At 38.0% G+C, this 26,707-nt stretch overlaps 1 protein-coding gene across 3 annotated transcripts in view; it reads right to left on the minus strand.

The window, feature by feature from the left end:
- Positions 1-26,707, minus strand: part of HMGCLL1 (3-hydroxymethyl-3-methylglutaryl-CoA lyase like 1) — a 211,970-nt gene that overhangs the window by 141,176 nt on the left and 44,087 nt on the right. For all 3 annotated transcript variants that reach the window (XM_004772407.3, XM_013045883.2, XM_045071033.1), the window contains exons 2-3: positions 22,888-22,968; positions 22,548-22,655 (exon numbers count right to left, since the gene is read on the minus strand). In XM_004772407.3, the coding sequence (XP_004772464.1) occupies positions 22,548-22,655; positions 22,888-22,968 (189 nt within the window). The remainder of the gene's footprint in view (positions 1-22,547; positions 22,656-22,887; positions 22,969-26,707) is intronic.

The following is a 26,707-nucleotide window of genomic DNA, read 5'->3' on the forward strand; positions in this document are numbered from 1 at the left end:
GAGTTGAGTGCAGAGACCAACATGGGGCTTGATCTCATGACCCTAAGATCATGACCTGAGCCAGTATCAAGTCAGATGCTTAACTGACTGAACCACCTACCCTCTCCATAGATAATATGACCTGAAATGTGGAAAATGCTAAGATTCCACATAAACAAAAACAAAAAACCTCTTAGAATTAATTTACAAATTCAGTAAATCTACAGGATACAGAATCAGCATATAAAAATCAATAGCACAAAAACAGACACACAGATCAATGAAACAGAACAGATCACCCAGAAATGGACCCACAACTCTATAGTCAATTAATCCTCAACAAAGCAGGAAAGAATATCCAATGGAAAAATGAGTCTCTTCAACAAATGGTGTTGGGAACATTAGACAGCCACAGGCAGAAGAATGAAACTGGACCATTTTCTCATACCATACACAAAAATAAACTCAAAATGGATGAAAGACCTAAATGTGAGACATTAATCCATCAAAACCCTAGATGAGAACACAGGCAGCAACTTCTTTGACCTTGGCCGCAGCAACTTCTTGCTAGATACATCTCCAAAGGCAAGGAAAACAAAAGTGAAAATGAACTACTGGGACTTCATCAGGATAAACAGAGTTTTGCACAGCAAAGGAGAGAGTTAACAAATAAAAGGCAACCTGCAGAACAGAAGAAAGTATTTGCAAATGACTTAACAGATAAAGGGTTATTATCTAAAAATCTATAAAGAACTTACCAAACTCAACACCCAAAGAAACAAATAATTGGGTCAAGAAATGGGGAGAAGACATGGCCAGTCATTTCTCCAAAAGAAGACATACAAATGGCCAAAAGACATATGAAAAAATGCTCAACATCCCTCAGCATCAGGGAAATACAAATCAAAAGCACAATGAGATACCACCTCAGATAAGTCAGATGGCTAAAATTAAGAGGTCAGGAAATGGTAGATGTTGGTGAGGATGTAGAGAAAGGGAAACCCTCTTACACTATTGATGAGAACGAAAACTGGTGCAGCCACTTTGGACAACAATATGGAGGTTCCTCAAGAAATTAAAAATAGAGCTACCCTATGGCCCAGCAATTGCATTACTAGGTATTTATCGAAAGGATACAAACATAGTGATTTCAAGGGGCATGTGCACCCCAATGTTTGTAGCAGTGATGTACACAGTAGCCAAACTATGAAAACAACCCAGATGTCCACTGATACATGAAAGGATAAAAAAGATGCAGTGTGTGTATACACACACAGGCATGCACAAATGCACACACAGAAAATACTCAGCCATCAAAAAGAATGAGATCTTGCCATTTGCCACAATGTGGATAGAACTAGAGGGGATTATGCTAAGCAAAATAAGTGAGAGAAAGACAAATACCATATGATTTCACTTCTATGTGGAATTTAAGAAAAAAAAAATGAACATAGAGAAAAGGAAGGAAAAGTAAAATAAGATAAAAACAGAGAGGGAGACAAACCATAACGGACTCTTAACTATAGTAAACAAACTGAGGGTTCCTGGAGATGAGGTTGTTTGAGGGATGGGATAACTGGGTGATAGGCATTAAGGAGGGCACTTGACATCATAAGTACTGGGAGTTACATGCAACTCATGAATTGCTAAATTCTATCCTTGAAACTAGTAATATACTATATTTCAACTAAGTTAAATTTAAATAAAAAAATTATTTAAAAATCAGTTGCATTTCCATACACTAACAAGAAATCATCCAAAGAGGAAATTAAGAAGACAATCTCATTTACAGTAATATCAAAAAGAACAAAATACTTAGGAACTAAGTTAACCAAGGAGGTGGAAGAACTTTACATGAAAGCTATTAACATTAACATTGATGAAAGAAATAAAAGAAGCTAAAAACAAACAGAAAAATATCCCATGTTCATGGATTCCAAGATTTAGTGTGTGAAAATGTCCACACTACACAAAGTGATCTATAAATTAAAGATGAAATCCCTATCAAAATTTCAATTCCATTTTTTCCTGAAATAAAAGAAAAAATCCTAACATTTATATGAAGCCAGAAAGAAGCCCAAATAGACAAATTAATCTTGAGAAAGAAAAATAAAGCTGGGTATATTATACTTCCTGATTTCAAAATCTATTTCAAAGCTACAGTAACTAAAACAGCATGGAAGACTGACATATAACCTAATGCGATGGAATAGAGAGCCCAGAAATAAACTGATGCATATACATTCAACTGATCTTTGACAAAGATGCCAGAAATACACAATGGGGAAAAGACAATCTCTTCAATAAATAGTGCTGGAAAAATTCGATACCAACATGTAAAAGAATGAAATTGGATCCTGATCTTAAACCATACCAAAAAGTGAACTCAAAATGGACTAAAATTTAAGACCTGGATTTGTAAAACTCGGAAGGAAGGAAGGAAGGAAGGAAGGAAAGAAAGAAAAGTTTTAAAGCACTAATCTTGGCAATGACTTACCATATATGACACCAAAATGATAGACAACAAAAGCAAAAACAGACAAGTGGGACAACACAAAACTAAAAAGCTTCTGCACAGCAAAGAAAACTGGAGAGTGGAAAGGCAACACATTGAGAGAAAATATTTGCAAACCACATATAGGTTAAGAGGTTAGCATCCAAAATACAGAAGGCATGCTGCCACCATTATAGTAAAAATAACAACCCAATTTAAAAATGAACAAAGAATCTGAATAGACATATTTCCAAAGAACACATACAAATGGCCAACAGACATATGAAAACATGCTCAATATCACTAATCAGGAAACAAAAAGCAAAACCACAATAAGATAATTACTTTATACCTATTAGCATGGCTAGCATGAAAAACATGGAAGATAACAAGTGTTGGCAATGAAGGATGTTAAGAAAATGGCACTCTTGTACGCTGTTGGTGAAAATGTAAAATGGTACAGCCACTAATGTGTGAAAGTGCCAAAAAATAAAAAATAGAAATACTATATGCTCTTGCAATCCTAACTCTTAAGTATTTATCCATAAGAATTAAAATCAAGGACCACCTGGATGGCTCAGTAGGTTAAAGCCTCTGCTTTTGGCTCAGGTCATAATCTCAGGGTCCTGGGATGGAGCCCAGCATCGGGCTCTCTGCTCAGCAGGGAGCCTGCTTCCTCCTTTTTCTCTGCCTGCCTTTCTGCCTACTTGTGATCTGTCAAATAAAAAAATAAAATCTCTTAAAAAAAAGGATAAAAATCAAACTCTCAAACATGTATTTGCATCCCCAAGTCAGAGCATCATTATTCATAATATCCAAGAGGAAGGAATAGTCTAAGTCTCCATGGATGAGTGAATGGATAAGAAAACGTGGCATAAACTGACAACAAAATACCAAAAAAGTAAATTGTGCCAAATGCAACAACACAGATGAAACTTGAGTACATCAGGCTAAATGAAACAATTGTAGAATGATAAACACTGCATAATTCCACTTATATGAGGTATCCATAATATAGTCAAACACATAGAAGCAGAGAATAGTATTGTGAGGGGCTGAGGGGGAAGGAGAAATGGGGAGTTGTTATTCAATGGGTAGAGTTTCAGCTATGAGAGCTGGTTAACTTCGGAATGTGTTGTACAACATTCTGTCTGTATTTAGCAATACTGTATGGTACTCTGAAAAATTTTAAGAGGGCACATCTCATGATGTTTCCTTCCCATTTAAAAAAAAAATTGTGATGTAACCTCAGACTCTTAATTTTTAAAATACTTTTCCTAAATTTTGAGGTAACTTTGATAACTGATAACTTTTAAAACTTTACAATTTCATGAGATTTTTTGCGCATTCAAAATTAATAGTTAATTTTGCTACCTAATTTTACATTTGACATTACACACTCTTTTTTCTTAGTAAGGGTCCTCCAATTGACATCTTCAAATTTGAAAGTTCCCTACAAAGTGATTAGCCTGTGTCCCCTAGTGATTCCCAGATCTCAGAATGAGAAAGATGGCCCTGAATGGTCCAAATATTGCCAGTTAGCAATAGCACAACAATTACTTCATTTAGAGTTATGAAACCTACCTGCTGGTCATCTATCTCAAAACTGAATGACCTCAAGTTCCAGATCATACTTTGCACCTTACCAAAAACAATCCTTGAACAGGAAGGCAATTGAGCTATACATACCTGTTTGTTCATTGGAAAACTGCATATTCCCTAGTTCAAATATTTGTGATAAGCAACCTTGACAGAGGCAACAAGGTTAAAATTTGACTACAAGAAGCATCAGATAGGAATAAAGTTATGAAGAGGAGAAAAAGGAGAATAGACTATAATAGGATGGGTTCTTTGGGTAGCACGATTAACATTGGTAAGTTTCATGGAAATGAAAAAAGATCCTAAACAGTAAAAATTGGGTCAGAACTTTGACCCCACCATCATTCAAACAAAGCTTTGTCAATGTCAGCAGGATGCCTCCCTTACCCTGACCCATACACTTTATCTTTGCTGGTGTGAGCCAGGCATCCACTGTGATATGCAATCAGGGGACTAAACAGAGATATACAGAACCTTAAAAGCATAAAGAAGAAGACTCATTGAGAGAAGAAGAGACTCTAAAACATATGTGGGGCATAGGACATTTGGAGAGGTAAGGAAAGTAAATTTTCAAACTCCCATAATAGGATACAAATTAGGTCCCTTTTAATCTTCCATATAATGCACAAGTGAAGACTGGAAGGACTTAATTATTTTCATTCTGAATGTATATACACAAGTTATGGCCAAACCACGATCTTGTGGAACCCTCAATTTTATTTTAATTATATCCGACTAAAAGAATTAAGACCCTTCCTCTTGTTAGCTATGCTCTATGTAGACATAGACGTACTGAGAACCATGACTGGAGATCTCCTAGAAAACCCATTCCCACCAGCAGGAATATGGGCATGGTCTGTAGCACTTACTATAAGGTCCAGTGTACTTTGAGAAGTGCTTCTCAAACACCAACATCTGAAGACTACCTAGGTCAGAATTATCTAGGATGGTTTATAAAATTCCTATTTCTGTATTGTATGGAAGCCCCAATGAATCAAAATTTCTGAGAGTATAAATTGTAAATGTGCATGGTGGAGAAGTTCGTTGGCTGATTTATATGATCTGTCTAGAGAAGTCTGAAACTCCACCCTGGAGTGAAGAATCACAATTTTAGAGTAAGTTTCTCCTTCAGCTCACATAGACCCAATGGAATAAGATTTTTCTGTTACTTTCTAAGAGCATCACCACAGTCCAGAGTGCTGTGGTTAGGTCACACCACCCCAACTCCAGAAAACTGGTGTCACATTAAATCAGACATCCATGACCACAATAGCTGAGGACAGCATTATATCACAGTTATTCATTCTTTGGCTAGAACCCTATTCTCCTCTCCCCATTGCTGAGATTTCAGAAGAGTTTGAAACTAAGCCCTTGAAAATTTTGAGACCTCCAGAATCCTATTTTTTCCTTAATAGTTCATCTAGTTCTTGATAATTCACCTAGTGCTCTCAAATATCCTCTAGCCATAGCAAAATGTTTGCAATACTATGTCAAACTACTTTGCCTCTATGATCCTTTGCATGTACCATTACATCTGCCTGAAAATCATTTCTATTTTCATCGAGTTCATTTCATCCAATAATCAGCTTAAAAACACCCAAGACATTCTCAACAATCAACTTGATCCATGTGTCTCTATTATCTCCCTAGCTATGTGCCTGTATAACATTACTCATTACATTTTATATGATTTATTGTTTTATAGGTTTCTTTCCTTAAATTATTAGCTCCTTAAAGACCTTGCATAAAAGGCACTTAATAAATTGTTTTTTAAATGAACTGAAATTTCTCTTCCTTGTCATTTATTCTATTTTGAATTCAACCCATCTTGAACCATGATTCTTTGTCTCTACTAATTCTTCTAAGATTTTACTGTTAGCAGTGATAGTGATAAGGATAAAAACCAACACTTACTTTATGTGTGTTGAATTCCTTATTTGCATAATCTATTTAAATGTTTTTAATAACCCAGTGAGAGGAACAATTTTTGTAGAAGATAACTATAGATATTAAGGAGGAGGAAGATTACCCAGCTACTGGGTATATTGATAAATATAACTCCTATATAATCTATTGTCTATATCTTTTATTTGAGTCATTGTTAAAGATTTCATGTGTCAAAAGATCAAGGAAAACTCCTAGAAAGATCCTACCCTCAAGCTAAACAATTTGGGTAGGGATGCATGGTTTAATTATCTAAACCAGTGCCTCCCAAACTAGATTCATCATCAGAACTATCTGAGGTACTTCTTAAATAAAAGTATTTTATTTTTTGGACCCGTCTGTACAGATTTTTTGGACCCGTCTATACAGATTCTGATCCTGTTCTGCTGTAAGACCCAGGAATCTCTAGTCCCAAAACTTCTCAGGAGATGCTAGCCATCAACAAGACAGAATCACAACAGATTCAATCACAAAGGCTGTTGCCTTTGGATTGGACCAGAAGGACCTCATAGATATGAACAGAACATTCATTCCACTCTAAAACAACAGAATACTCATTCTTCTCAATGGCACATGGAACTTTCTCCAGAATAGATATACTAGGTCACAAATCAGGTCTCAACCAATACCAAAAGACTGAGATTATTTCCTGCATATTCTCAGACCACAGTGCTTTGAAACTGGAACTCAATCACAAGAAAAAGTTTGGAAGACATTCAAACACTTGGAAGCTAAAGACCATTCTGCTCAAGAATGTTTGGATCAACTAGGAGATCAAAGAAGAACATAAACAATTCATGGAAAGCAATGAGAATGAAGACACATCAGTCCAAAACCTATGGGATACGGCAAAGGTGGCCCTAAGGGGGAAATACATAGCTATCCAAATCTCACTCAAAAAAAATAGAAAAATCCTGAATACACAAACTCTCTTTACCTGTTAAAGAACTGGAAAATTAACAACAAATTAAGCCTACCTCATGCACTAGAAGGGAAATAATTAAGATGAGAGCAGAGATCAATGAATTAGAAACCAAAGACACAGTAAAACACATCAACAAACTAGAAGCTAGTTCTTTAAAAGAATTAATAAGATTGATAAACCAATGGCCAGACTAATCCAAAAAAAAGAGAAAGGACCCAAATTAATAAAATTATGAGTGAAAGGGGAGAGATCATGACTAACACCAAGGAAATACAATTAATCACCAGAAATTATCATCAGCTATATGCCAATATGTTAAGCAACCTAGAAGAAATGGATGCATTCCTGGAAACCTATAAACTTCCAAGACTGAAACAGGAAGAAACTGACAATAGACAAATAACTAGTAATGAGATTGAAGCAGTGATCAAAAACCTCCCAAAAAACAAGAGTCCAGGACCTGACAGATTCCCTGGAAAATTCTACCAAAGATTCAAAGAAGAAATAATACCTATTCTCCTGAAGCTGTTTCAAAAAAAAAAAAAAAAAATAGATACAAAAGGAAAACTTCCAGACTCTTTCTATGAAGCAAGCGTTAGAGGGTCAGGGTGTAGGGGAATGGGTGAGCCTGGTGGTAAGTATTAAGGAGGGCACGTATTACATGGAGCACTAGGTATTATATGTAAACAATGACTCTTCGAACACTACATCAAAAACTAATGATGGGGGCGCCTGGGTGGCTCAGTGGGTTAAGCCACTGCCTTTGGCTCAGGTCATGATCTCAGGGTCCTGGGATCGAGTCCCGCATCGGACTCTCTGCTCAGCAGGGAGCCTGCTTCTCTCTCCCCTCTCTCTCTCTCTCTCTCTGCCTGCCTCTCCATCTACTTGTGATCTCTGTCTGTCAAATAAATAAAATCTTAAAAAAAAAACACTAATGATGTACTCTATGGTGACTAACGTAACATTAAAAAAAAAAAAGTTTGTTACTGGCTTCTGCTCAAGGAAAGACCAATCAGTGCATTTGAGGCTCTTACTCCTGCTTCAATAAAGAAGATCCATTTTATTTTTACTTGGAGGCAAATGCAGGTTATGTGGCTCTAAAATGACTACAATATAGAAAGGAAGCTTTTTAAAGAAAAACACAAAAGTATCTAAGTTTTGTAACTTTCACTGAAATATCTGACCAAGCAAGTACATTCCTAGGGTCCCTCCCAGGACTTTGGGAGGGATCTGTACAAATATTTTAAGGTACTTTTCCTGTTCACAGCACATTTTGTGGTACTAATATTTTTTTAACTAGGGTGAGAAAAATTCCATGGATTAAAGAATAAAAGTTTGGAAATTATCAGCCTTGGTGAAATGTCTTACTATGCTCTTAGCCTCAACAAGATAATTACGGATCTTCTTGAAATACACATTCATGGTGTCTTATAATATTCCTTTCCCTTGCCACTTCATGAAAAAAAAAAAAAAAACCTACCAAGAAAGTAATGAGATCAGTCTGGAATGTCTTATTCTTGGTATATCCACAATATCTCTGAGTCTATGCATGTTTATAAATTCTTTGCTTAATAAACCATTGTAAATTATGCCAGGAAACAGAGTTAAATCCATGGACTTATAACCCTCATTTTTCCCCTGCTTAGTAATATAGTCTGCTGAATCATTTTTAAAAGCAGTTTTGGAGGATTTTTTTTGTTTTTGTTTGCCTCAACTCCACCACCATCACCTAGGACAACATTCACGTTAAGTTCAACATAAGCAATCAATGTCAGAAGGCATTTGCCTACCATCTCTACTAGCTAGATGAGATGTAACTGATGGTATTACTTTCCATAGGCAGCAGAGTAGCAGGAAAGATGGGTACAGAATGTACAATTTCTTCAACACATGCCATCGATTACTATAAAAATGTAAATAACGTGGTTTCAGATACTATAACTCAGTAACTCCTCTTAACCGTAATACATTTGTAATTTCAGTAATGAGAAAAAAATGAGACTAGAGCTCTTCCTGACAATTCTGGGTGAAAACACTCTATCCAGCTATGAACAGCATTGTAGCCTGGGTACTATAACCCTGTCTCATTCACAGACTCTTTGCACAAACGCCATATATCTTAGCCTCAGTAGCACACAGGAAATTTTGGTCTGCTTGAAGAAGTAAGACAGTTTTAATAAATCACAGTCTTATAATAATAAACACAGGAAATCTCTGGAAAATTGAACATCTAGTTTTTTTCCCCCTCCCCTACCCAATACCCTGTTTTGGCTACACTACTAAAATGGTCTGACACCACACTTAAAAAACTTCTTAAGTTCAGAAGCGTTAAAACTAATTTGGTCTGGTGTATAATTTCCTGAACTTCTTTATTCAACATTACCTTTGTATTCTAAGGACTTCTGTACTTCCTAGTACTGGATGGAACACATGCTTTTCAAGAGTGACCAAATCAAGTAACATAGGACCCCTACTCTTATGCAAATGAAGATAGGACATTTTAATCATAATCCATTAATGTCTACAAATATTCATTTTTAAATTACAAAATAAACCTAATCTACCCAATGGATTTGTGGGTTATAGACCGGAAGACCAAAGCTTCAGACAGAGAAACTAGTCATTTTATTCAATAACAATTCCCAGTTTCCTAAGATAAACATAACAAATACACATTAGTTATTCTTTGTTCAGGTCAATGCCTTCGTGACCACCCTCCTGGTCTTCCCGTGTCAAAACAATCATGTTCCCAACATCACTCTGAAGTAGGGGCAAGAAGTCTCAAAGCTCCCAGTACATAATTTTCTTTCCAGTCAACTGTGTTGCCTCTCATATATCATGCCTTTGTGTCTGATAATAACACTGTCAACATTGTTACTCTCCATGCATGGAAGAAGTCATTTTTAAAATACTGTATCTAATTTTACTCATTCTATACTGACTAAATGGAGTTCCCCTTCTTTACTTACACGTCTTTCTATAAGCCACCTCTATTCACAGAGGACAGTCACACTGAGAAGAGGGTAAGCCTGGGTGTTTAGAGGGAGACTAGCTCACTGGCAGTTAAGGGCTATAGTAAAATGGTCTCACTACTGTGAAAAGCAATGCCATCACTGTGAAAGTTGTATAATCAAATACAATGATTTGGCCGCTGTACGGATCTGGAGGTCTCTTTTTTTGTCAACAGTACAGAACGCAGAACTTTAAAATATGGGACAGAGTGACAGATGGCCAACTGCTTGATGTGTCCTGGTTACCAGGTTCTATCTTATTATAACTAATTTACAGATACTCATTTGATTTAAAACCTGTAAGTTTTCATTGTTCATAATGATTTCATTCCCATTATCCATTTTAATTTTACAATTGCCTTGTGTCAATATTATGGTTATTGCTAGTAAATACACATTAGTCAATTTTGAGCTCAAAAAAGAACCTGATACAGTTCTTGATAGATACAAGGGAAGCAATGAGTGGGTGAATGAATAAATAAAAAGGATCTAAGCCATAGAGAGATTAAAAAATACTTTGCCAAATCACATCATAAGTGAGTAAAAGTCAGGTTCCAGATTTTCTACCATTCCATTAGAAAAAGTAGATGTTACTGTATCTAAACAGTAGATGTAATAGTATCACTAAAAGCTCAGGAAACCTGCAACCTGAGGGCCTGAAGAAAAGTATGACTGTTTTGCAGTTACTAAGAAATGCATTTCTTTTTTTTTTTTTAAAGATTTTATTTATTCATTTGACAGACAGAGATCACAAGTAGGCAGAGAGGCAGGCAGAGAGAGAGAGGAAGAAGCAGGCTCCCTGCCAAGCAGAGAGCCCGATGCGGAGCTCCATCCCAGGATCCTGGCTGGGATCATGACCTGAGCTGAAAGCAGAGGCTTTAACCCACTGAGCCACCCAGGCACCCCAGAAATGCATTTCTTAATACATATTGTAAGATGAATTCAATAACAAAATTCATCAGTCTTAACTGAGAGTAGTGTTACAATTTATTAGTGTGTCTCATCACAGCAGGACGTGAAGGTTGAGAGTAAGCTGTATTAGTGTTCTAAAATTATTGGCACGAACCAGCTTTGACATGTTGGTATTTCAGAAAGTACTTAATAATACAGTTTAAAAAGACACACATGAACATGAATACTTAAAACAACTATAACCAATGCACCTTTGCAATTACAAACCAGAAGCTGTCCAAGACCTTTATAAAATGAACAGCATTCTTCAAAGAATGTTCTATATATTAACAATGAAAACATTTTAAAATTCACAGATGCTCTTCTAAACTATAATTAAAATCAGAGTAATTTTATAAATTCAGTATTCAAGAGAAGTGAATATGGGTAAAAAATGTTTCAAGTATAACAGAAAAGTTTTCAAGTATGAAATTTAATCGATTCTTTAATGTGATTTTTGGAATGTAATGTTAATTTTAGAATGTTTATTTATCTAAATCTGTTTACTACCTATTATTCTTAGACAATGGTCCAAAAATTTAACCAGACATTTTAGATAAGAGTGTCTGTATTCACATGTGTGCATCTAAAAATTAGACCCCAAAGCCCCCCAAACTTCACTTTTTAAAAATTAATTATAAATCACAATTCTTTATGAACTTATTAACAAAATATATCTTTTAAATCAATCTATTTTAAAATGATTGGTGTAATATTTTTGCTTTCACTGTTCAGTATACAAGGATCATCAATTTTTTTTTAAAGATTTTATTTATTTATTGGACAGACAGAGATCACAAGTAGGCAGAGAGGCAGTCAGAGAGAGAGAGAGAGAGAGAGAGAGAGAGGAGGGAAGCAGGCTTCCTGCGGAGCAGAGAGCCCGATGCGGGGCTCAATCCCAGGACCCTGAGATCATGACCCGAGCCGAAGGCAGCAGCCCAAACCACTGAGCCACCCAGGCGCCCCAAAGATCATCAATTTTTGAAAGGAACTTCAATTCCTTGGCATACTCTGCTTATTACAAGGGACTGCATTTAAGTGGTTTAGTCAGGAGACATACCAATGGAATAGTTTACACTAAAATAAATCGATAATGTTTACCAACAAACTAACTAGTGCAGTGCTGAAAAGAGCATTAAAAAGATAGACTCAAGTCTTTTCTGTGCCAAAATGTACTTCTATTCAGCTTTTATGCAATTATATTATATGCAGACTTTCCAACCGTCAATGCATATCAATAGTCCTAAAAGACCAGACTTTAAGATCAGTTTAATCAGATACAGAAATTGGCTTTGAACAACTGTTTCTTTATTTCATGGGAAATAGTAGAGAAATATGATAAACACAGTAAATTAAATATAAGTGAATAAAAGGTGAGATAAAGAGTTTTAACATTTGGTTATGGTTCCTTTTCTAAACTGAAGAACAAACCGCTCCCCCCCCCCAATTTCTTGTTCAAAATATGATTGATCAAATTAAATAATCATAAAAACAGTAAACATGGAGCATAATAAATCTTTGAGTATAATTATAGTCTTTGGCTTCATAAGGAAAAAAAAATCCCAAAATATTGAATTACACCTTTAGCATGAAAAAAAAAAAAAAAGGAAAGTATAACCAGTAGAGTTGTTGACATTATTGCTCTTAAATATAAGTTTTGCTTTGGATACAGTAGTGAAACTCATGCTAGCTACAGAGCAAGTTGATATTGAATGCTGAGTAAAATGTATAATGTTAGTAACTCCTATCTTTTCCAATTTTATTACAAAGTAGAACCTTAAACCTGTTCAAAAAGAAAAAAAAAGACGCCCGTAAATTACACTCTTATAACTAAAACACTCATTTTCATATTTCCATGTTTGTTTTTTACTTTTTTATTTATTATTTTTTATTATAGTCCATGTTCTTTTCTGAGATAAAAGGTGTTTTAAAAGTTTGTGAATATAGGGTTCCTGAGTGGCTCAGTGGGGTTAAGACTCTGCCTTTGGCTCAGGTCATGATCCCAGAGTCCTGGGTTGAAGCCCCATATCGGGCTCTCTGCTCAGCAGGGAGCCTGCTTCCCCTGCTCTCTCTCTCTCTGCCTGCCTCTCTGCTTACTTGTGATTTCTGTCTCTCAAATAAATAAATAAAATCTTTAAAAAAATAATAATAATAAAATAAAAGTTTGTGAATATGTTTTAGGCAATTTGCTTGCCTCATGTGAGAAGAGTACTGATAAAGTAGTTGTGCAGTATTTAAAAAAAATACTTTAAAATATTTCATTCAGTTTAGTCAATGATTAAAAATATAGAAAATTATTAAGCAAAGCCACCCTGGATCAGAGAAATGCAAGCTTTTATATCATCATTATTTGTAAGGCTATAGTAAGTAATACCCACTATTATACGAACAAAACTTACATAGGATAGAAATCAAATTAACACCATACTGTAGAGAGACTAGTATAGCACTCAGAATACATCTGATTACTCTTAAATGGAGAAAACTTTAGCTGAAAATCTAGAGAAATATTTTAATACAGTAACTTAAAATAATGCATGATGTTTGCTCACAAAGAGTAATAAAAAAATCTATTTGCTACTTTTCATTTCTAGAGTACATTGACATTTGCTTTTAAAAAAAAGAAAAGAGGGGCGCCTGGGTGGCTCAGTGAGTTAAGCCTCTGCCTTCAGCTCAGGTCTTGATCTCAGGGTTCTGGGAACAAGCCCCGTATCAGGCTCTCTGCTCAGCAGGGAGCCTGCTTCCTCCACTCTCTCTGCCTGCCTCTTCTGCCTACTTCTGATCTCTGTTTGTCATATAAATAAATAAAATCTTAAAAAAAAAAGAAAGGAAAAAAAAGGACTTCCTACAATTTGCTCTTTCAAAAGGAAGCAGACATTGCCTAGATAATTCAGCACACTGAACTGAATCATGTGTGTGGTCAGAGATGCCAACCAGGTTCCAAGAGACCATCTGAAAAGGTGTCCGTCCAGAAGTTAGGACCTACTGAGCAGGTCTCGACATGAAAGGCTCAGCTTCTGGGTATACGAAAGAATATTCTACAGTGAAGATAGTGATTTCCTACAGGTCTGTGTGCTCACCATCTTCAGGAGGACAGTGTGGATTTGGGGATATGGAGTCAAACCTCAATCTCTAACTTTTCTCTTTTGTTTTCTGGCTTTTTCTTTTTTCTTCTATCCCATCTTCCAGAAGGAGGTGATTCTCCCCTCTTGTGGCCTCCTCTTCCACTCAGGAGCATATTTAGAAATTGGGACACAGGGAAAAGCGGGCTTCACTTTGAGGTAGAAGGGATTATGAAGACAAAGGCCTAGGACTCTGTTTCTCCAGCTTTTACCTCATTTCTGCCTTAACCAGAGGCGAGGAGGAAAAAGATCTGGAAGGGGCTGTGGAAACAGCTTTTTCCCCTTCATCTCTTCTGTTGTCTAGTCAACAACCTCTTTTTCAAATACCAACCCGAATCCCATTGGATACACAAGAGTTTTATAAAGGGAGTGGGAAGGAGTGAGGTAAATATCAGCAGCCCTGACAGTGCTAAAATACTTATGTTTTTGGAATTTAGGGATTTCAGAATGCAGATCCTGCTTTTCTATCGACTATATTTATTCTTAATTATCAGTAAGAAAAAATGTGGAACCAGATTACTGTATCCTTTTTAAAAACGTGTCACAGATTATAAAAACAGCTCCAGGGGTATTTCCCATAAAACACACTCTTCTAGAAGGACACTTTCCAAACAAAAAGTGACATCTACCCCCTCCCTTTGAGACAGGATGGCTTTGTAGTTGCCGCAGCTAATAGATTATGGAAAAGTAACACTATGAAATTTGTAAGACTTGGTTATAAAAAGTACATCGTTTTTGCCTGTCTTTTGGAGCAGTCACTTTTGCAACACTAAGCCACCATTTTAGATGTCTTAGCTGCCATAATGTAAGGATATCCAAACTTGCCTATACAGAGAGACCACAGAAAGCGGATCGAAGAACACATGGAGAAAGAGGTATCCAGCCAGCTCCCAGCTGCCCCAACCTCCCAGGCCCTGCTGTTGCAGCTCTGACCACCATCTGTGGAAAACCTCTAGCCAGAGGTGCCCAACTGGGTCACATCAAAATTCTTGATAGAAACCACGAGCAAAAACAATAGCTGTTACTGTCTCAGGAGAATGAATTTGGGGATTACTTCTCATGCAAATAATCAAATAGGACCAGCATTCCTTTTACTAGCTTTCAGGGACATGTGGCAATTGCATATACGTGAATACACATGTGCACACACATATAGAATATTTGCCACATGTTACACGATCAGTGGAACAACACTGGACGTACTGAAGCAATCTGAAGAGGCTGTGCTTTAGGCCATGAAATGCCGGGGGGGACAATGAGGTAGAAAATATCATATGCTTGTTTTTTATTTTCTTGAGGAGCTAATGAAATTTATCTATATGGATATAGCTTTCATAGCACAATTTTATCCCCATCTACTCTGAATAACTATCGGAGCTCATTTACTAAAGAATTTTGTTTATTTCTTCTGAGATCAAATACTGAACAAATATTGAACAATTATTTTTTGACATGTAAGAAATTCAATGTGCTCAAATAAGTTGGAGGGGGGGAAAAGGCTAGAAACTATTGCTTAAAAAAATTAAAAAAATATATTTTTTTAAAAGACCCTTAAACTTCTTTTGGGGCACTTGGGTGGCCCAGTAGGTTAGGTGTGATACTCTTGATTTCAGCTAAGATTGGGGTCTCAGGGTCGTGGGATCAAGCCCTGTGAGAGGCTCTGGGCTATGCATGCAGGCTGCTTAGGATTCTCTCTCCCTCTGCAGCCCCCTCTCCACCATGTGTGTGTACTCTCTCTCAAAAACAAACAGACGTTTATAATAAAACCTGTGTATAAGCAGGCAGCGCTGGTGTGTGCACCCGGACTGCCAATTCATGAGATAAGAAAAAAAGAAATGGAGAGCTCACCAATGACTGGTCTGGTGATCCGATGGTCAGGTACTTAATGCGGACTGAGGTAATTACACAGACACATCTCTGTTACAGAGATGGTATGTGGAAGGCCCAAAACTATGCAGTGGGATGGCAATTAAGTGAAAGTCAGTCTCAGTGTGCAGCAGGAAAGCGTGTCCTAAACAGAGCATCAAGCGCACTAAGGCAACTCCCCTTGAAGAGAATCGGGGTTAAATTCCGCTCCTCCTTCAGCTGCTCCCCCAGAACAAGCTGGGTAAAAGGACTCCCTGTAGTCATGAAATGGGAACTGTGGTCTCGGTAAATCTCTCCTGCATCCCCTTTGGGGAGATGGCAGAGGCCAACTCACCTGAAGTACAACAAAGGAGACTTGCACTGGAACACTTCCCAGATGATGATTACCCTGTCAGTTAACTGTGCCTCATAAGCAAAATAATATGGGGGCTGTGTGTGTGTGCACATGCTTGCTGGCTCTCTCTCATGCACACACATGCACACACTCACACACTCAACAGCTATGCTAAATTACCCTCTTCCTTGCTGCTTCTCCACACACGCATCCTTTCAGCAAGAGCAGAGCCAGAAAGAGGAACAGGGGGACCCTCAGAAGCAGAAGCTACGGCCTCCCGCATCTCACCAATGTAAAGCTGTATTTGAAAGTTCAATCCAGTAACTGTTTTCATTACTAATAAAGAATTCTGTCACACACTGAGAGGAGGGCAGGGAAAAGTTTACCTTTGCTCAACACTGTACTTTGGCAGTATTTTTAATTGTTCAACTGATTCATCAGTAATTATTAGGGTTTTTAAGTGTATTTCTAATTTTATGGAGAAAATCTATTTCTACATCATGAACTTTTTCAATAGTTCAAAATTAATTTAAGAGGGAGCATTTGCCGAGATTTTGCACATGACCTATAGAAGCACAGACTGTTGTATACATTTTATGTAGTTTTCTTTTACTTATTTTTTTTTAAGGTTTTATTTATTTGAGAGAGAGAATCAGCAAGAGAGAGCAATCGTGAGCAGGGGGAGGGGCTCAGGGAGAGAGAGAGGCAAAGACTGCCCTCCGAGTAGGGAGCCTGACTTGGGGCTTGATTCCAGGACCCTGGGATCATGACCTGAGTCAAAGGCAGACACTTAACCCACTGAACCACCCATGCTCTCCTGTAGTCTTATTTTTCAGTAAATGATACTCACTTTAATCACTCATGTGAATGAAAATAGTTAAAACCAAATTGCTAAATACTATGAATGTAAAAAGATTTGTTCACTTTTGGAAATTATTATAAGGATTTAAATAGCCTACTACTAAGAGCCACATTCCAAAATTACAGTAAGCCTATTTTTATAAACATGTTTTCTTTCTGCTATTATTGTTCATTCCATAGAAACCGAAAGGCTATCTGGATTCATTTCAAATGCTCTTATGTTATAAGTCACTCTTAGGAAAACTTTTTTCCAGATAAGTTGTAAAGAACATGTTTTGTTTCTTGGTTTTTTTTTGGGGTTTTTTTTTTTTTTTTTTTTTGGTTTTTTAATGGCAGGTATTTTATCATCTCTGGCCATTTAGATGATAGGTGTGGGATCCTGTTTTATATGGCACCCTGCTACTGTGGAACTTTTCTTCTAGCTGCCTTAGAAAGCTGCTGCCAAACAAAACAGTGGGAGGCAACTGTAAAAATGCTTTAAAATGCTAAAAAAAGAATAAGTGAACAAGCAGCAATCTAAACATAAACTAGAGGACTATTTCCATGACCTATGTTTAGGGGAAAGAAATAGAAGAAAATGTAGAGAATTAATGGACGACGGGTTTAGAGGCACACTCGTTGTCTTTAGAAAACGCAGTAATTACTTCAGACCATTACACATAAGCTGTTGGACTAAAATTGTCCTGTCCCATCTCAGATATTAAGTTAAATGATGGCATGACATTTTCTTCAACAGTAAGTGATTAAGATATAAAATTTCAAAAAAAAATTAACATTATGAATTAGTTCTGCTAATTTAATGCCTTTTTTGGCTAGCATAAAGACAACAAAATCAGCAGAATTACATGATGAGATGACCTCCACCCACAACAATAAAAACTGCTCTGCTCAGGCAAGCTCACTGAAATCTAAAACCCAAACACAGCTATGGAAAAAATCAAAGTGCAAAAATGTGATATTCTCAATGTTGCCCTTTGAAAAGTCCTTGATATGTTATGTAGTAATTGACTGGCATAAGATCAGTCTGATCATCTTTGATTTAAGCACACTGCCTCTCCCCTACCCCCATTTTTGTTTTTGTTTTTTTAACAGATTTGTGATTTATTTTTTTCTCAAGATTTTATTCAGTCATTTGACAGAGAGAGAGAGTGAATGTGTACACAAGCCGGGGGTGGGTGGGAGCAGGCTCCCTGCTTAGCAAGAAGTATGACATGTGGTTCTATCCCAGAACCCTGGGATCATGACCTGTGCCAAAGGCAGATATGTAACTGACTGAGCCACGCAGATGCCCATCGATTTGTGACTGACTGATTGATTTTTGGTTTGGAATGCATGTAACCGCATGAAAATTAGAAGTGAAATGTAACATCTCTTTAGTATTTGAAGGACAAGTATCTTCAATTGTTCAGATGAGGCCTTCCTGATTCAATATTTAAGCTAAACACACTTTAGTCTTTAAGATAAAGGCGTTTGACCACAAAGAAGGAAGTTAACTTGTGTGGAATCCAGTGAGTCAGTCTATCAGCTAGTGAGGCATTCCCTCCAATAACACTGCTGAGTGCAGGTCAGGAGCCAGGTGCTTTGGATTTTGGGCATTCACGTGCAGGGAGCCACTCTTGGCCCTAACTGCCCTCAGCACTCCTGTGCTCTAGGTAGCACTGCTGGGATTTCCTAGGTTCAAAGAGGTTAAGCCACTGACTTAAGCTTGGGGCAGAATGTAGACAGTAGCATAGTACCAGAGGTACTTCTGCCTCATCACAGCTGGCCCCAGGAGCTACAAGAGGAAGTCCATAATTTATTCAATAATACTTTGAGACTATGAAGTGTTCATTAAATCTCAATAGGTTAAGTCCTGAGTTCACCTCCAGACCAAGCCCAGAATAAATCATCTTATTTTACGGCCCCATCACCTATCTATTTAATGTGAGACCAGAAAGCATTTCCCTATTACTGCATACAGATGGACTGCCTTCCCTTTTGCTTTGACCATTTGATCTTTTAAATAGCTAAACAAGAAGTATGGCCCTCAAGGAAGGGCCCCGGCCTAATCTTTCTCTATGTCACCGGATGTGTCCTAGATTAGTTTCAGGAATAATCTATCAAAGATTTTCCAGTGCTGTGTAATAATAGACTAGGACAAAGGGCATCCTTTTAGCAAAGAATAATATTTTGTAAGCAGCTTTATAAAACCTTTGGGAAATACTATCTTGAAAAGAACCTAGTAAAATATATTATCTGAATTACAATTGTGGTTGGTCATCAATTAATAGGACCAAGACCTCTCCTTCTTTCTTCATTACCTTCAAGTGTCCAGTTTCTTTCCAATAATAATCAAATTTGTGAAATGAACACTGACTGAATCAAACAGAAGACTTAAACATGATAAAAGAGTCTCGCATTCCTGTAAAATTAATGACAGCTCGTAAAATAACAATGGCTAGCCATTTTGCGAAATGGCAACATCAAGGAAATGCATCTAGTCTCATAAAGCTATCTATGCCTTCCTAAGGAAAAGATTTATGGCCTGCATTACACAGGATCAAATACATGAACAAAAGTAAGAGTCAGTTGTCCATACCAAAAAGTTTAAAGTATGCATTATTATTGTTTCAGACTGATGGCTTTTTTATTCATTTTTATTCATTACTAAGCACATACTTACTAGGCACTAAGCAAGGGGGTGCAGTGTTGAACAAGACAGACTTGGTCGCTACCTCCATAACTCCTACAGTCTAGAAAGCAAGTATTTTTTAAATATTTACCAAAAGGGCTCCTGGGTGGCACCATGGGTTAAGCCTCTGCCTTCAGCTCAGGGCATTACCTTGCCCTGCATTGGGCTCTCTGCTTGGCAGGGAGTCTGCTTCTTCCCCTGCCCCCCTGCCAGCCTCTCTGCCTACTTGTGATCTGTCAAATAAATAAATATATAAATAATTTTAAAAATATATTTACCAAAAAATATACGATTATAAACAGTGACAACTGGGTTAAAGAAAAGTTAGATTTTTAAGGAAAAGTGTAAGTAACCCTGATATTTGAAAAACTGCCTCTGTGAAAAGTGATGTATTACTGGCAATGCTAGTGTGGCTTCTGGTGCTTCCCAGGTCTTGCAGTTAAAAGGCTTCACTGTTTTAAGTCTTATTACATCATCCTATTGTAATTGCAGAGCAATGCAGAAATTGAGAGATGCACAAGCAAGTATAGATAAGGTGCTATAGAGATACAGAGGCAGGACTTGCAATCAGGGAACAAGCAGCAATTCGGTTTGGCAGAATCCTCAAGAAGGAAATAAAGTTAAGGCTGGAAATGAAAGAAGGGGCTAAAGTAATGAGAACCTAGAATAACAGACTAGTTCCCAGACTTTTTTTTTAACAGGGCAAAGGCAATCTCTGAGGGGGCGTGTGGGTGGCTCAGTCGGCTAAGTGTCTGGCTTTGGATCAGTTCATGATCTCAAGGTCCTGAGATCGAGACCCACGTCGGGCTCTGTGTTCAGCAGGGAGTCTTATCCCTCTCCCTCCGCCCCTCCTCCCACTAGCCCACTCTCTCTTGTGCTCTCTCAATAAATAAAATCTTTAAAAAAAAAAGAAAGAAAGAACTTAGAAGCTTGTTATTTCAGGGAGATTTTAGAAGCAAAAGGCAAAATATAGGCAAAATATAAAGGGAAAAGCGAAATAATGCTTATGAATATCATTTAAGTGACTACCACAATAATTGTCTAATAAGGATGTGGATTACTAATGTTACCAAGGGAACTGAAGAGAAGAGATATAGGTAAGCTACGCTGAGGAAAAATAATTGTTGTGTCAGTAACTGACTAGATATGTAAGAGAGACCTTTGAGTACTGACGTCCGGGACTCCAAAGAGAACAGATGAGCTATTTACATAAAGCCGGGTAGTTAGAAAGGAACTTGATTTTGACCCAGCTGAACCTGAGGTACCAGTGACACATCTAGCTGAAGCTTATCGGAGAAGGTAGGACCAGAAGTACAGATCTGTCATCCTTTTAAGGTGACTGTTGATGTTGGAAGGATAGGCAAAGAAGAGAGCACAGTTAGGAGCACCTGGGTGGCTCAATGGGTTAAGTCTGTGCCTTCGACTCCGGTCATGATCTCGGGGTCCTAGGACCGAGCCCCGCATCGGGCTCTCTGCTTGGCAGGGAGTCTGCTTCCCCTACTCTGTGCCTGCCTCTCTGCCTACTTGTGATCTCTCTCTCTGTCAAATAAAAAAATATTTTTAAAATATTTTTAAAGAGAGAGAGAGAGAGAGAGCACAGTTAGAGAAAATTGCTGAAGGCAGAATGTTAGGGGAATCTTAAACTTATAATGAAATGATGCAGAAAAAGAGAACTTGGGGAAGTAAATGAAAGAGACTTATGGAGAATAACAGAACCAGGGAAATGGGATGAGAAAGGAGTCAGTGAAGTTAAGTGCTAGAGAGAGATAGAAGGATCTAAGGAATGAGAACATGTATCAGATAGTGAAGGAAACTAATCACGTTTCAAAGTCCAGAGCCAAGTCTCAGGAGTCATGATTGCTGCCACATGCCTGTCAACTCTGGGTAAGGCTCTATCCTCTTTTAAGATTCCTGGAGAGCCTGAATGGTGCAGTGGGTTAAGCATACGACTCTTGGTTTCGGCTCAGGTCATGATCTCATGTTCTTGAGATCAAGCCCGGTGTCTTGCTCCCCATTCGGAGTGGAGTAAGCTTGGGAATGTCTTTTCCTCTGCCTCTGCCCCTCTTTCTAAATAAACAGACCTTTAAAAAAAGGAGGGGGGAGATTCTAGACAATTTACTTTGCCTTATCTGTGATAGATAGATCTCTCTAGCAAATATTAAATGCAAAGAAAAAAAAAGCAAAGTGTAGGGGTGCCTGGGTAACTCAGTTGACTAAGCAAACGGCTCTTGATTTTGTCTCAGGGTCTTGAGAGCAAGCCCTGGGTTGGCCCCAAGCTGAGCATGGAGCCTGCTTATAATTCTCTCTCCCTCAGCCCCTCCCCTGCTCTCTCTCCAACACAACACAAAACAAAAAGGAAAGAGTACACATCGACCTTTCTAATCAATATGAGATTATATGAAGAGAGTATCATCAGGCCATCATCAATACTCCATTCTAACAGGCAAAAAAACTGAAGCACCTGAAAATATTCAGACTATTCACAAGGTTGGTAACATAGTAAGTGGATGGCAAGCTCCTAAATGGCTATTTAAGTGCCTTGTCTATCCCTTAATTTATTATAACATATAGTCAGGTAGGCTTAGGATAGAGTTCCAAATACTTTTTTAGAAGATGTTTCGTGATAGGGGTTTTTCTTTAATCATGTCTCAGTGCATGAGCCAATATTGAGTAAGAACATAGTAAATAAGTCATTATAGCAGGTTAATATCACAATTTATATCACAGTATTTGCTAAATCTTGGAAAAGTTGAATTAAAGATTCAGTTAGGGAATTACGGATTTACATACCTGTGGTACCCATCTGGAGGACACAAAACTGGTCACTTCTATTACAGACAAGCCAGTTTGGGAAAGTTGGTTGATAAATTCAATTTTTATATCTGTAGGAACTATAACCTATAAGAGCATTAAAAATTATTTTGTAAGTACTTTGTATAAGGTCTATGGAAGCATAAACAGAAAATAACTTCCTAACAAAAGCAAATTATATTTAATATGCATACATTTAATAGCAATTCAGAACAAACATAATCATGTAATCTATGAAACGCATGAAAGTGTTTAGAATCTTAATAAATATTTTAACTTAGCATTTGAAATAAACTGTCTAAAACTAATATCAAACTACCTTTTCATTCTGCAGTCCATCCCTAGGTCCAACTTCCACTATTTTAACATACTCAGGGAGTCCAGATAACTGGGATGTTTCCTGAAATGCAAAATAGAAGGCAAGAAAAACAGGTTAATCGTGAAAACATAAAATTCGCTTTTTTGAAAAGTCAATCAATTACAGTTTGTTAAGTAAAATTCTTACTCCGGAAATGTAAAATAGCAAGAAACCGACACAATGCTGTGACCCAAATATCAAGTTTATATTATTGGCAACACTAAGTCATTTTTTTCTTCTAGCTCAATGATATTCAGTCTCATTATGGTCACAACTGGAAAGATTAATTTTTAAAATATAACTGTGAAAACATAAAATACTCAGGATCTAAAGAGCAAACTGTTAAATAACTACACGTGATGATAAATTCACCATTTTTAGAATTAATTTAAAAATTCTATCTTTTGGGGTGTCTTGTTTGCTTAGTCAGTTAAGCATTATAGCCTGGTTTCAGTTCAGGTCGTGATCTCAGGGTCAGGAGATCAAGCCCTGTGTCCCGCTCCGTGCTTAGCACAGAATATGCTTGGGAATCTCTTTCCCTCTGCCCCTCCCACTGGTGCTCACTTGCTCTCAATCTTAGAAAACAGAAATGAAATTAAAATAGAAGTCTGTTGTATTAACAGACTTCTACTGAGCACAGTCAAAGATGCCACACTCCATGAGGAATGCGGCCCTGGTTTTCTGTCCTGTACCCAGAATGCTGAGGCAGGAGAAATGGGTCTGCTGTTTATTTCCTTTGTCACAAGGCACAACCAGCACCAGAACACAGCTTGCAGAAGGACAGAGCCCCTCCACTGGGACCTAAACCCTCAATATTCCACTGGGAACATTTAACTCTAAGCTCAGTGCAAAGCTCTGTTCTACCTTTTGGTCAAATCTGGAATGGAAAGAGGTCTGGACTCTAGAAACTCTGGCCTTAAACCAAGTACTATGGACATGTCATATTTAGAAAGACATTAGTTTAAAACAGGAAAAATATAAACTTTCTAAACATCATATTGCAGTTAATATTGGAATCATCTCCTGGTCTCTCCGAGCCATGTTAAGTGAGGGTAACTACCATCGATTTCTTCAAGGGATCGCTGACAGAGTCCATCAAAATCAACAAGACCTGTACTTCCCAGTGGCTTTCATTTTGCCTTTGAACAGGAATCATGGGTGTGGACTAACCAATGTGTATTTTCCCACTCTTTCCTTGTGGCAGTCATCGACATACACTGGTGAAGTGGCTGGTTTGGAGGCAGAACCCAGTCTGTTTCTATGACAACTAAAAATGCTCCCTGGTACTTTTAGGGCTCATAGCCAATGTTGTTTTATTGACATTCTGCATTACCTCACTCAAGAGATGTACCCAGATGATCCCTGCTACAAATGCTCCACATTTCCATGAAATTGGGCACTCCAATAAGCAAAAATTAGCCACAAAGAAAAAGAATTCCCATTTCTACACCTTCTGAGCAGGTTGGAATCCATGCAGCTGGACGGGTGTAGGGTTGAGGAAGAATGGGGTTATGGGGGCCGCTCAGCTTTAAGCTCAGCTTGGGATGGCAAGCAAGAAACCAGGTCTCATTCACAGTGGTCATAAGTGCAAGCAGCACTGAAGGATAGGTGGCAAGGGGAAGGCGCAGTAAGTAAGAGAAGTTCACTCTTCTTTGCTGTCACCTCTAGCCCTAGGATTGCAGTAACGAAAAACAAAACTGGCCAGTCTTAAACTGTGTTTTTTCATTATCACGGATTGTTTCCTGAAACTGCACTTGTAACAGCAATTAGCTTGGAGCATACATGGCTGCAGAGGACATCTTTATTAAATAGCAGTGCTTTAACCACCACAAGGAACACTGTTTTCTAGGGTATTACAATTTGCTGAATGCAATAAAAGAACCCAAAGCCCTCTTCTGTAACATTGCTGTAGGTAGCTAGCAGAAGGAACACTCTGGAAGGAAAAAAAAAAATCTGAACCCCCTACCCAATACAGCCACTTCAAAGTGTTAGGTAGAAGCTAGATAGGAGCGCTGGAGGGAACACCTTGAGGCAGAGTCCCAGGTCCCCAAAGGAGAATGATAGAGACATGAACTAGAGGCAGGGATGGTGACAAATAAGCTACACATTAAAAGCTGGGGAGCACCACATCCTGACCTTGTGGTTTCTGAGCCCTTGAGCCTGACAGACCAAAGAGGTTGTGGAACATGCCCTCTCCTCTTCCACCTTTGCCCCAGGGAAACTTCAATACTCATTATACTGCATCTACATTGTGGGTACAGCACTGCAGGATGGAGAAAGCCTGGCATGACAGTGTGTAGTACAAACCTTGTAGGATCCAAAACTCCCCCTCCTAACCTGTGGGAAGAATTCCCCATGTGACTAGAAGCAGCCTCCATCAGAGAACACCACAAAGCACTTCACTGCTCCTCCCAGACCAGAGAGACCCAATAATATCTATTCCATAAACAGCCTAGGGGCTGCCTCCACCTCATGGAACTGACCACTCGCCCACCTTGAGAGTCTGCCTCTGCTTTAATAAACTGCTTTGTGCTTGCTATGTTCCTTCTGGTGGTCTTTATTCCGGCACGCATCTCCTCGTAAATCTTCCTGTGGGGAATCCAAGGACCGAGACCTTCATCCCACCCCACCACGTACACTCTCTCTCACTCGTAACAAAAGCTGTGTATGTGCTCAGTTGATATTATTTTAGATTTCTTCGTGAATATCACGCTATTCTTTTGTCTTTATAGGCATGAATATTGTATTCCCTCTAGCAGTGTATCTGAGAAATCAAAAGAAAGTTCAAATGTGTTCAGTAAGCTCAAAGAGTTAACGAGTTCTCCTTGATGATCTCTGGTCTTTTTTGAGGCATTACTATATCTGTATGGATTTCTCTAAGGAGCTGTAGCTATATGTGAGCAGGGCCTACTGAAACAATTCACCTAAATGCTATACAAGCCCACAGAAGTCAGTGATTCAAAACAAATCTCGTGACTTTCCCCACCTCATGCCTCTCCTCAGATATTTCTCCACCACAAGCTACTGATACCTAAGTGTCCATTTATTACTGGTTTGAGTTTGGCAGATTGCCAGCATCGAGCACAATGCCTAATACTTAGACTATGCCTGATAATTACCCATTGATTATATTAGTGAACCTCTTCTTTCACTGGCTTCATTAAAATCATTTTTTCCCCTCAGTCTGTTGTTATAGCCTCCCTAAGAAGTCTTGCTAATCTTGTTTTTCCAGCATTAGAATCTTTCAGCATCCAGCAGTCACCTTCAGAGACTAAGGTGAAAGGATTCACGACAAGCCTCTCATCTTCTACCATACTGCCCTTCAGGCATCCTCTGATTTTAGCCATGCCAAAGTCATGTCTTCCATACTTTAATGTCTGTACACATGAAGTTTCTATTGGTAGGAAATACCTTCTGTCTATGGGAAAGACTTTTCAGCAAACCCATTGGTCTTCTTCATGGACAAGGGACTGGACTGCATTTCTCCCATGTCAGAGTTACTTCTGAACAAATTCCAGTCAATGGAATGTAAAGGTGAAAGATATAGACTACTTTTAGGGTTGGCCCATGAAAACATCCCATGCACATCCCCCCAAGTGCCCTCACCTTCAGTCAGCCTGATGCCAATGAGTATGGCAAACCTGAAGCTAACAAAACAAAACAAAAAATTAAAGAGCCAATCTCTCTGGTTCACTGCTTAAGAATTCTGTGTCAATAAGAAGCAATTATTTTATGTTTTATGTGAACAAAAATGTTCTCTTAGACCATTTAGATTAGAGGT

Source organism: Mustela putorius, unplaced genomic scaffold (assembly GCF_011764305.1).
Source record: "Mustela putorius furo isolate JIRA1106 unplaced genomic scaffold, ASM1176430v1.1 tig00003983_pilon_pilon_pilon, whole genome shotgun sequence".
Taxonomy (NCBI): Eukaryota; Metazoa; Chordata; class Mammalia; order Carnivora; family Mustelidae; genus Mustela; species Mustela putorius.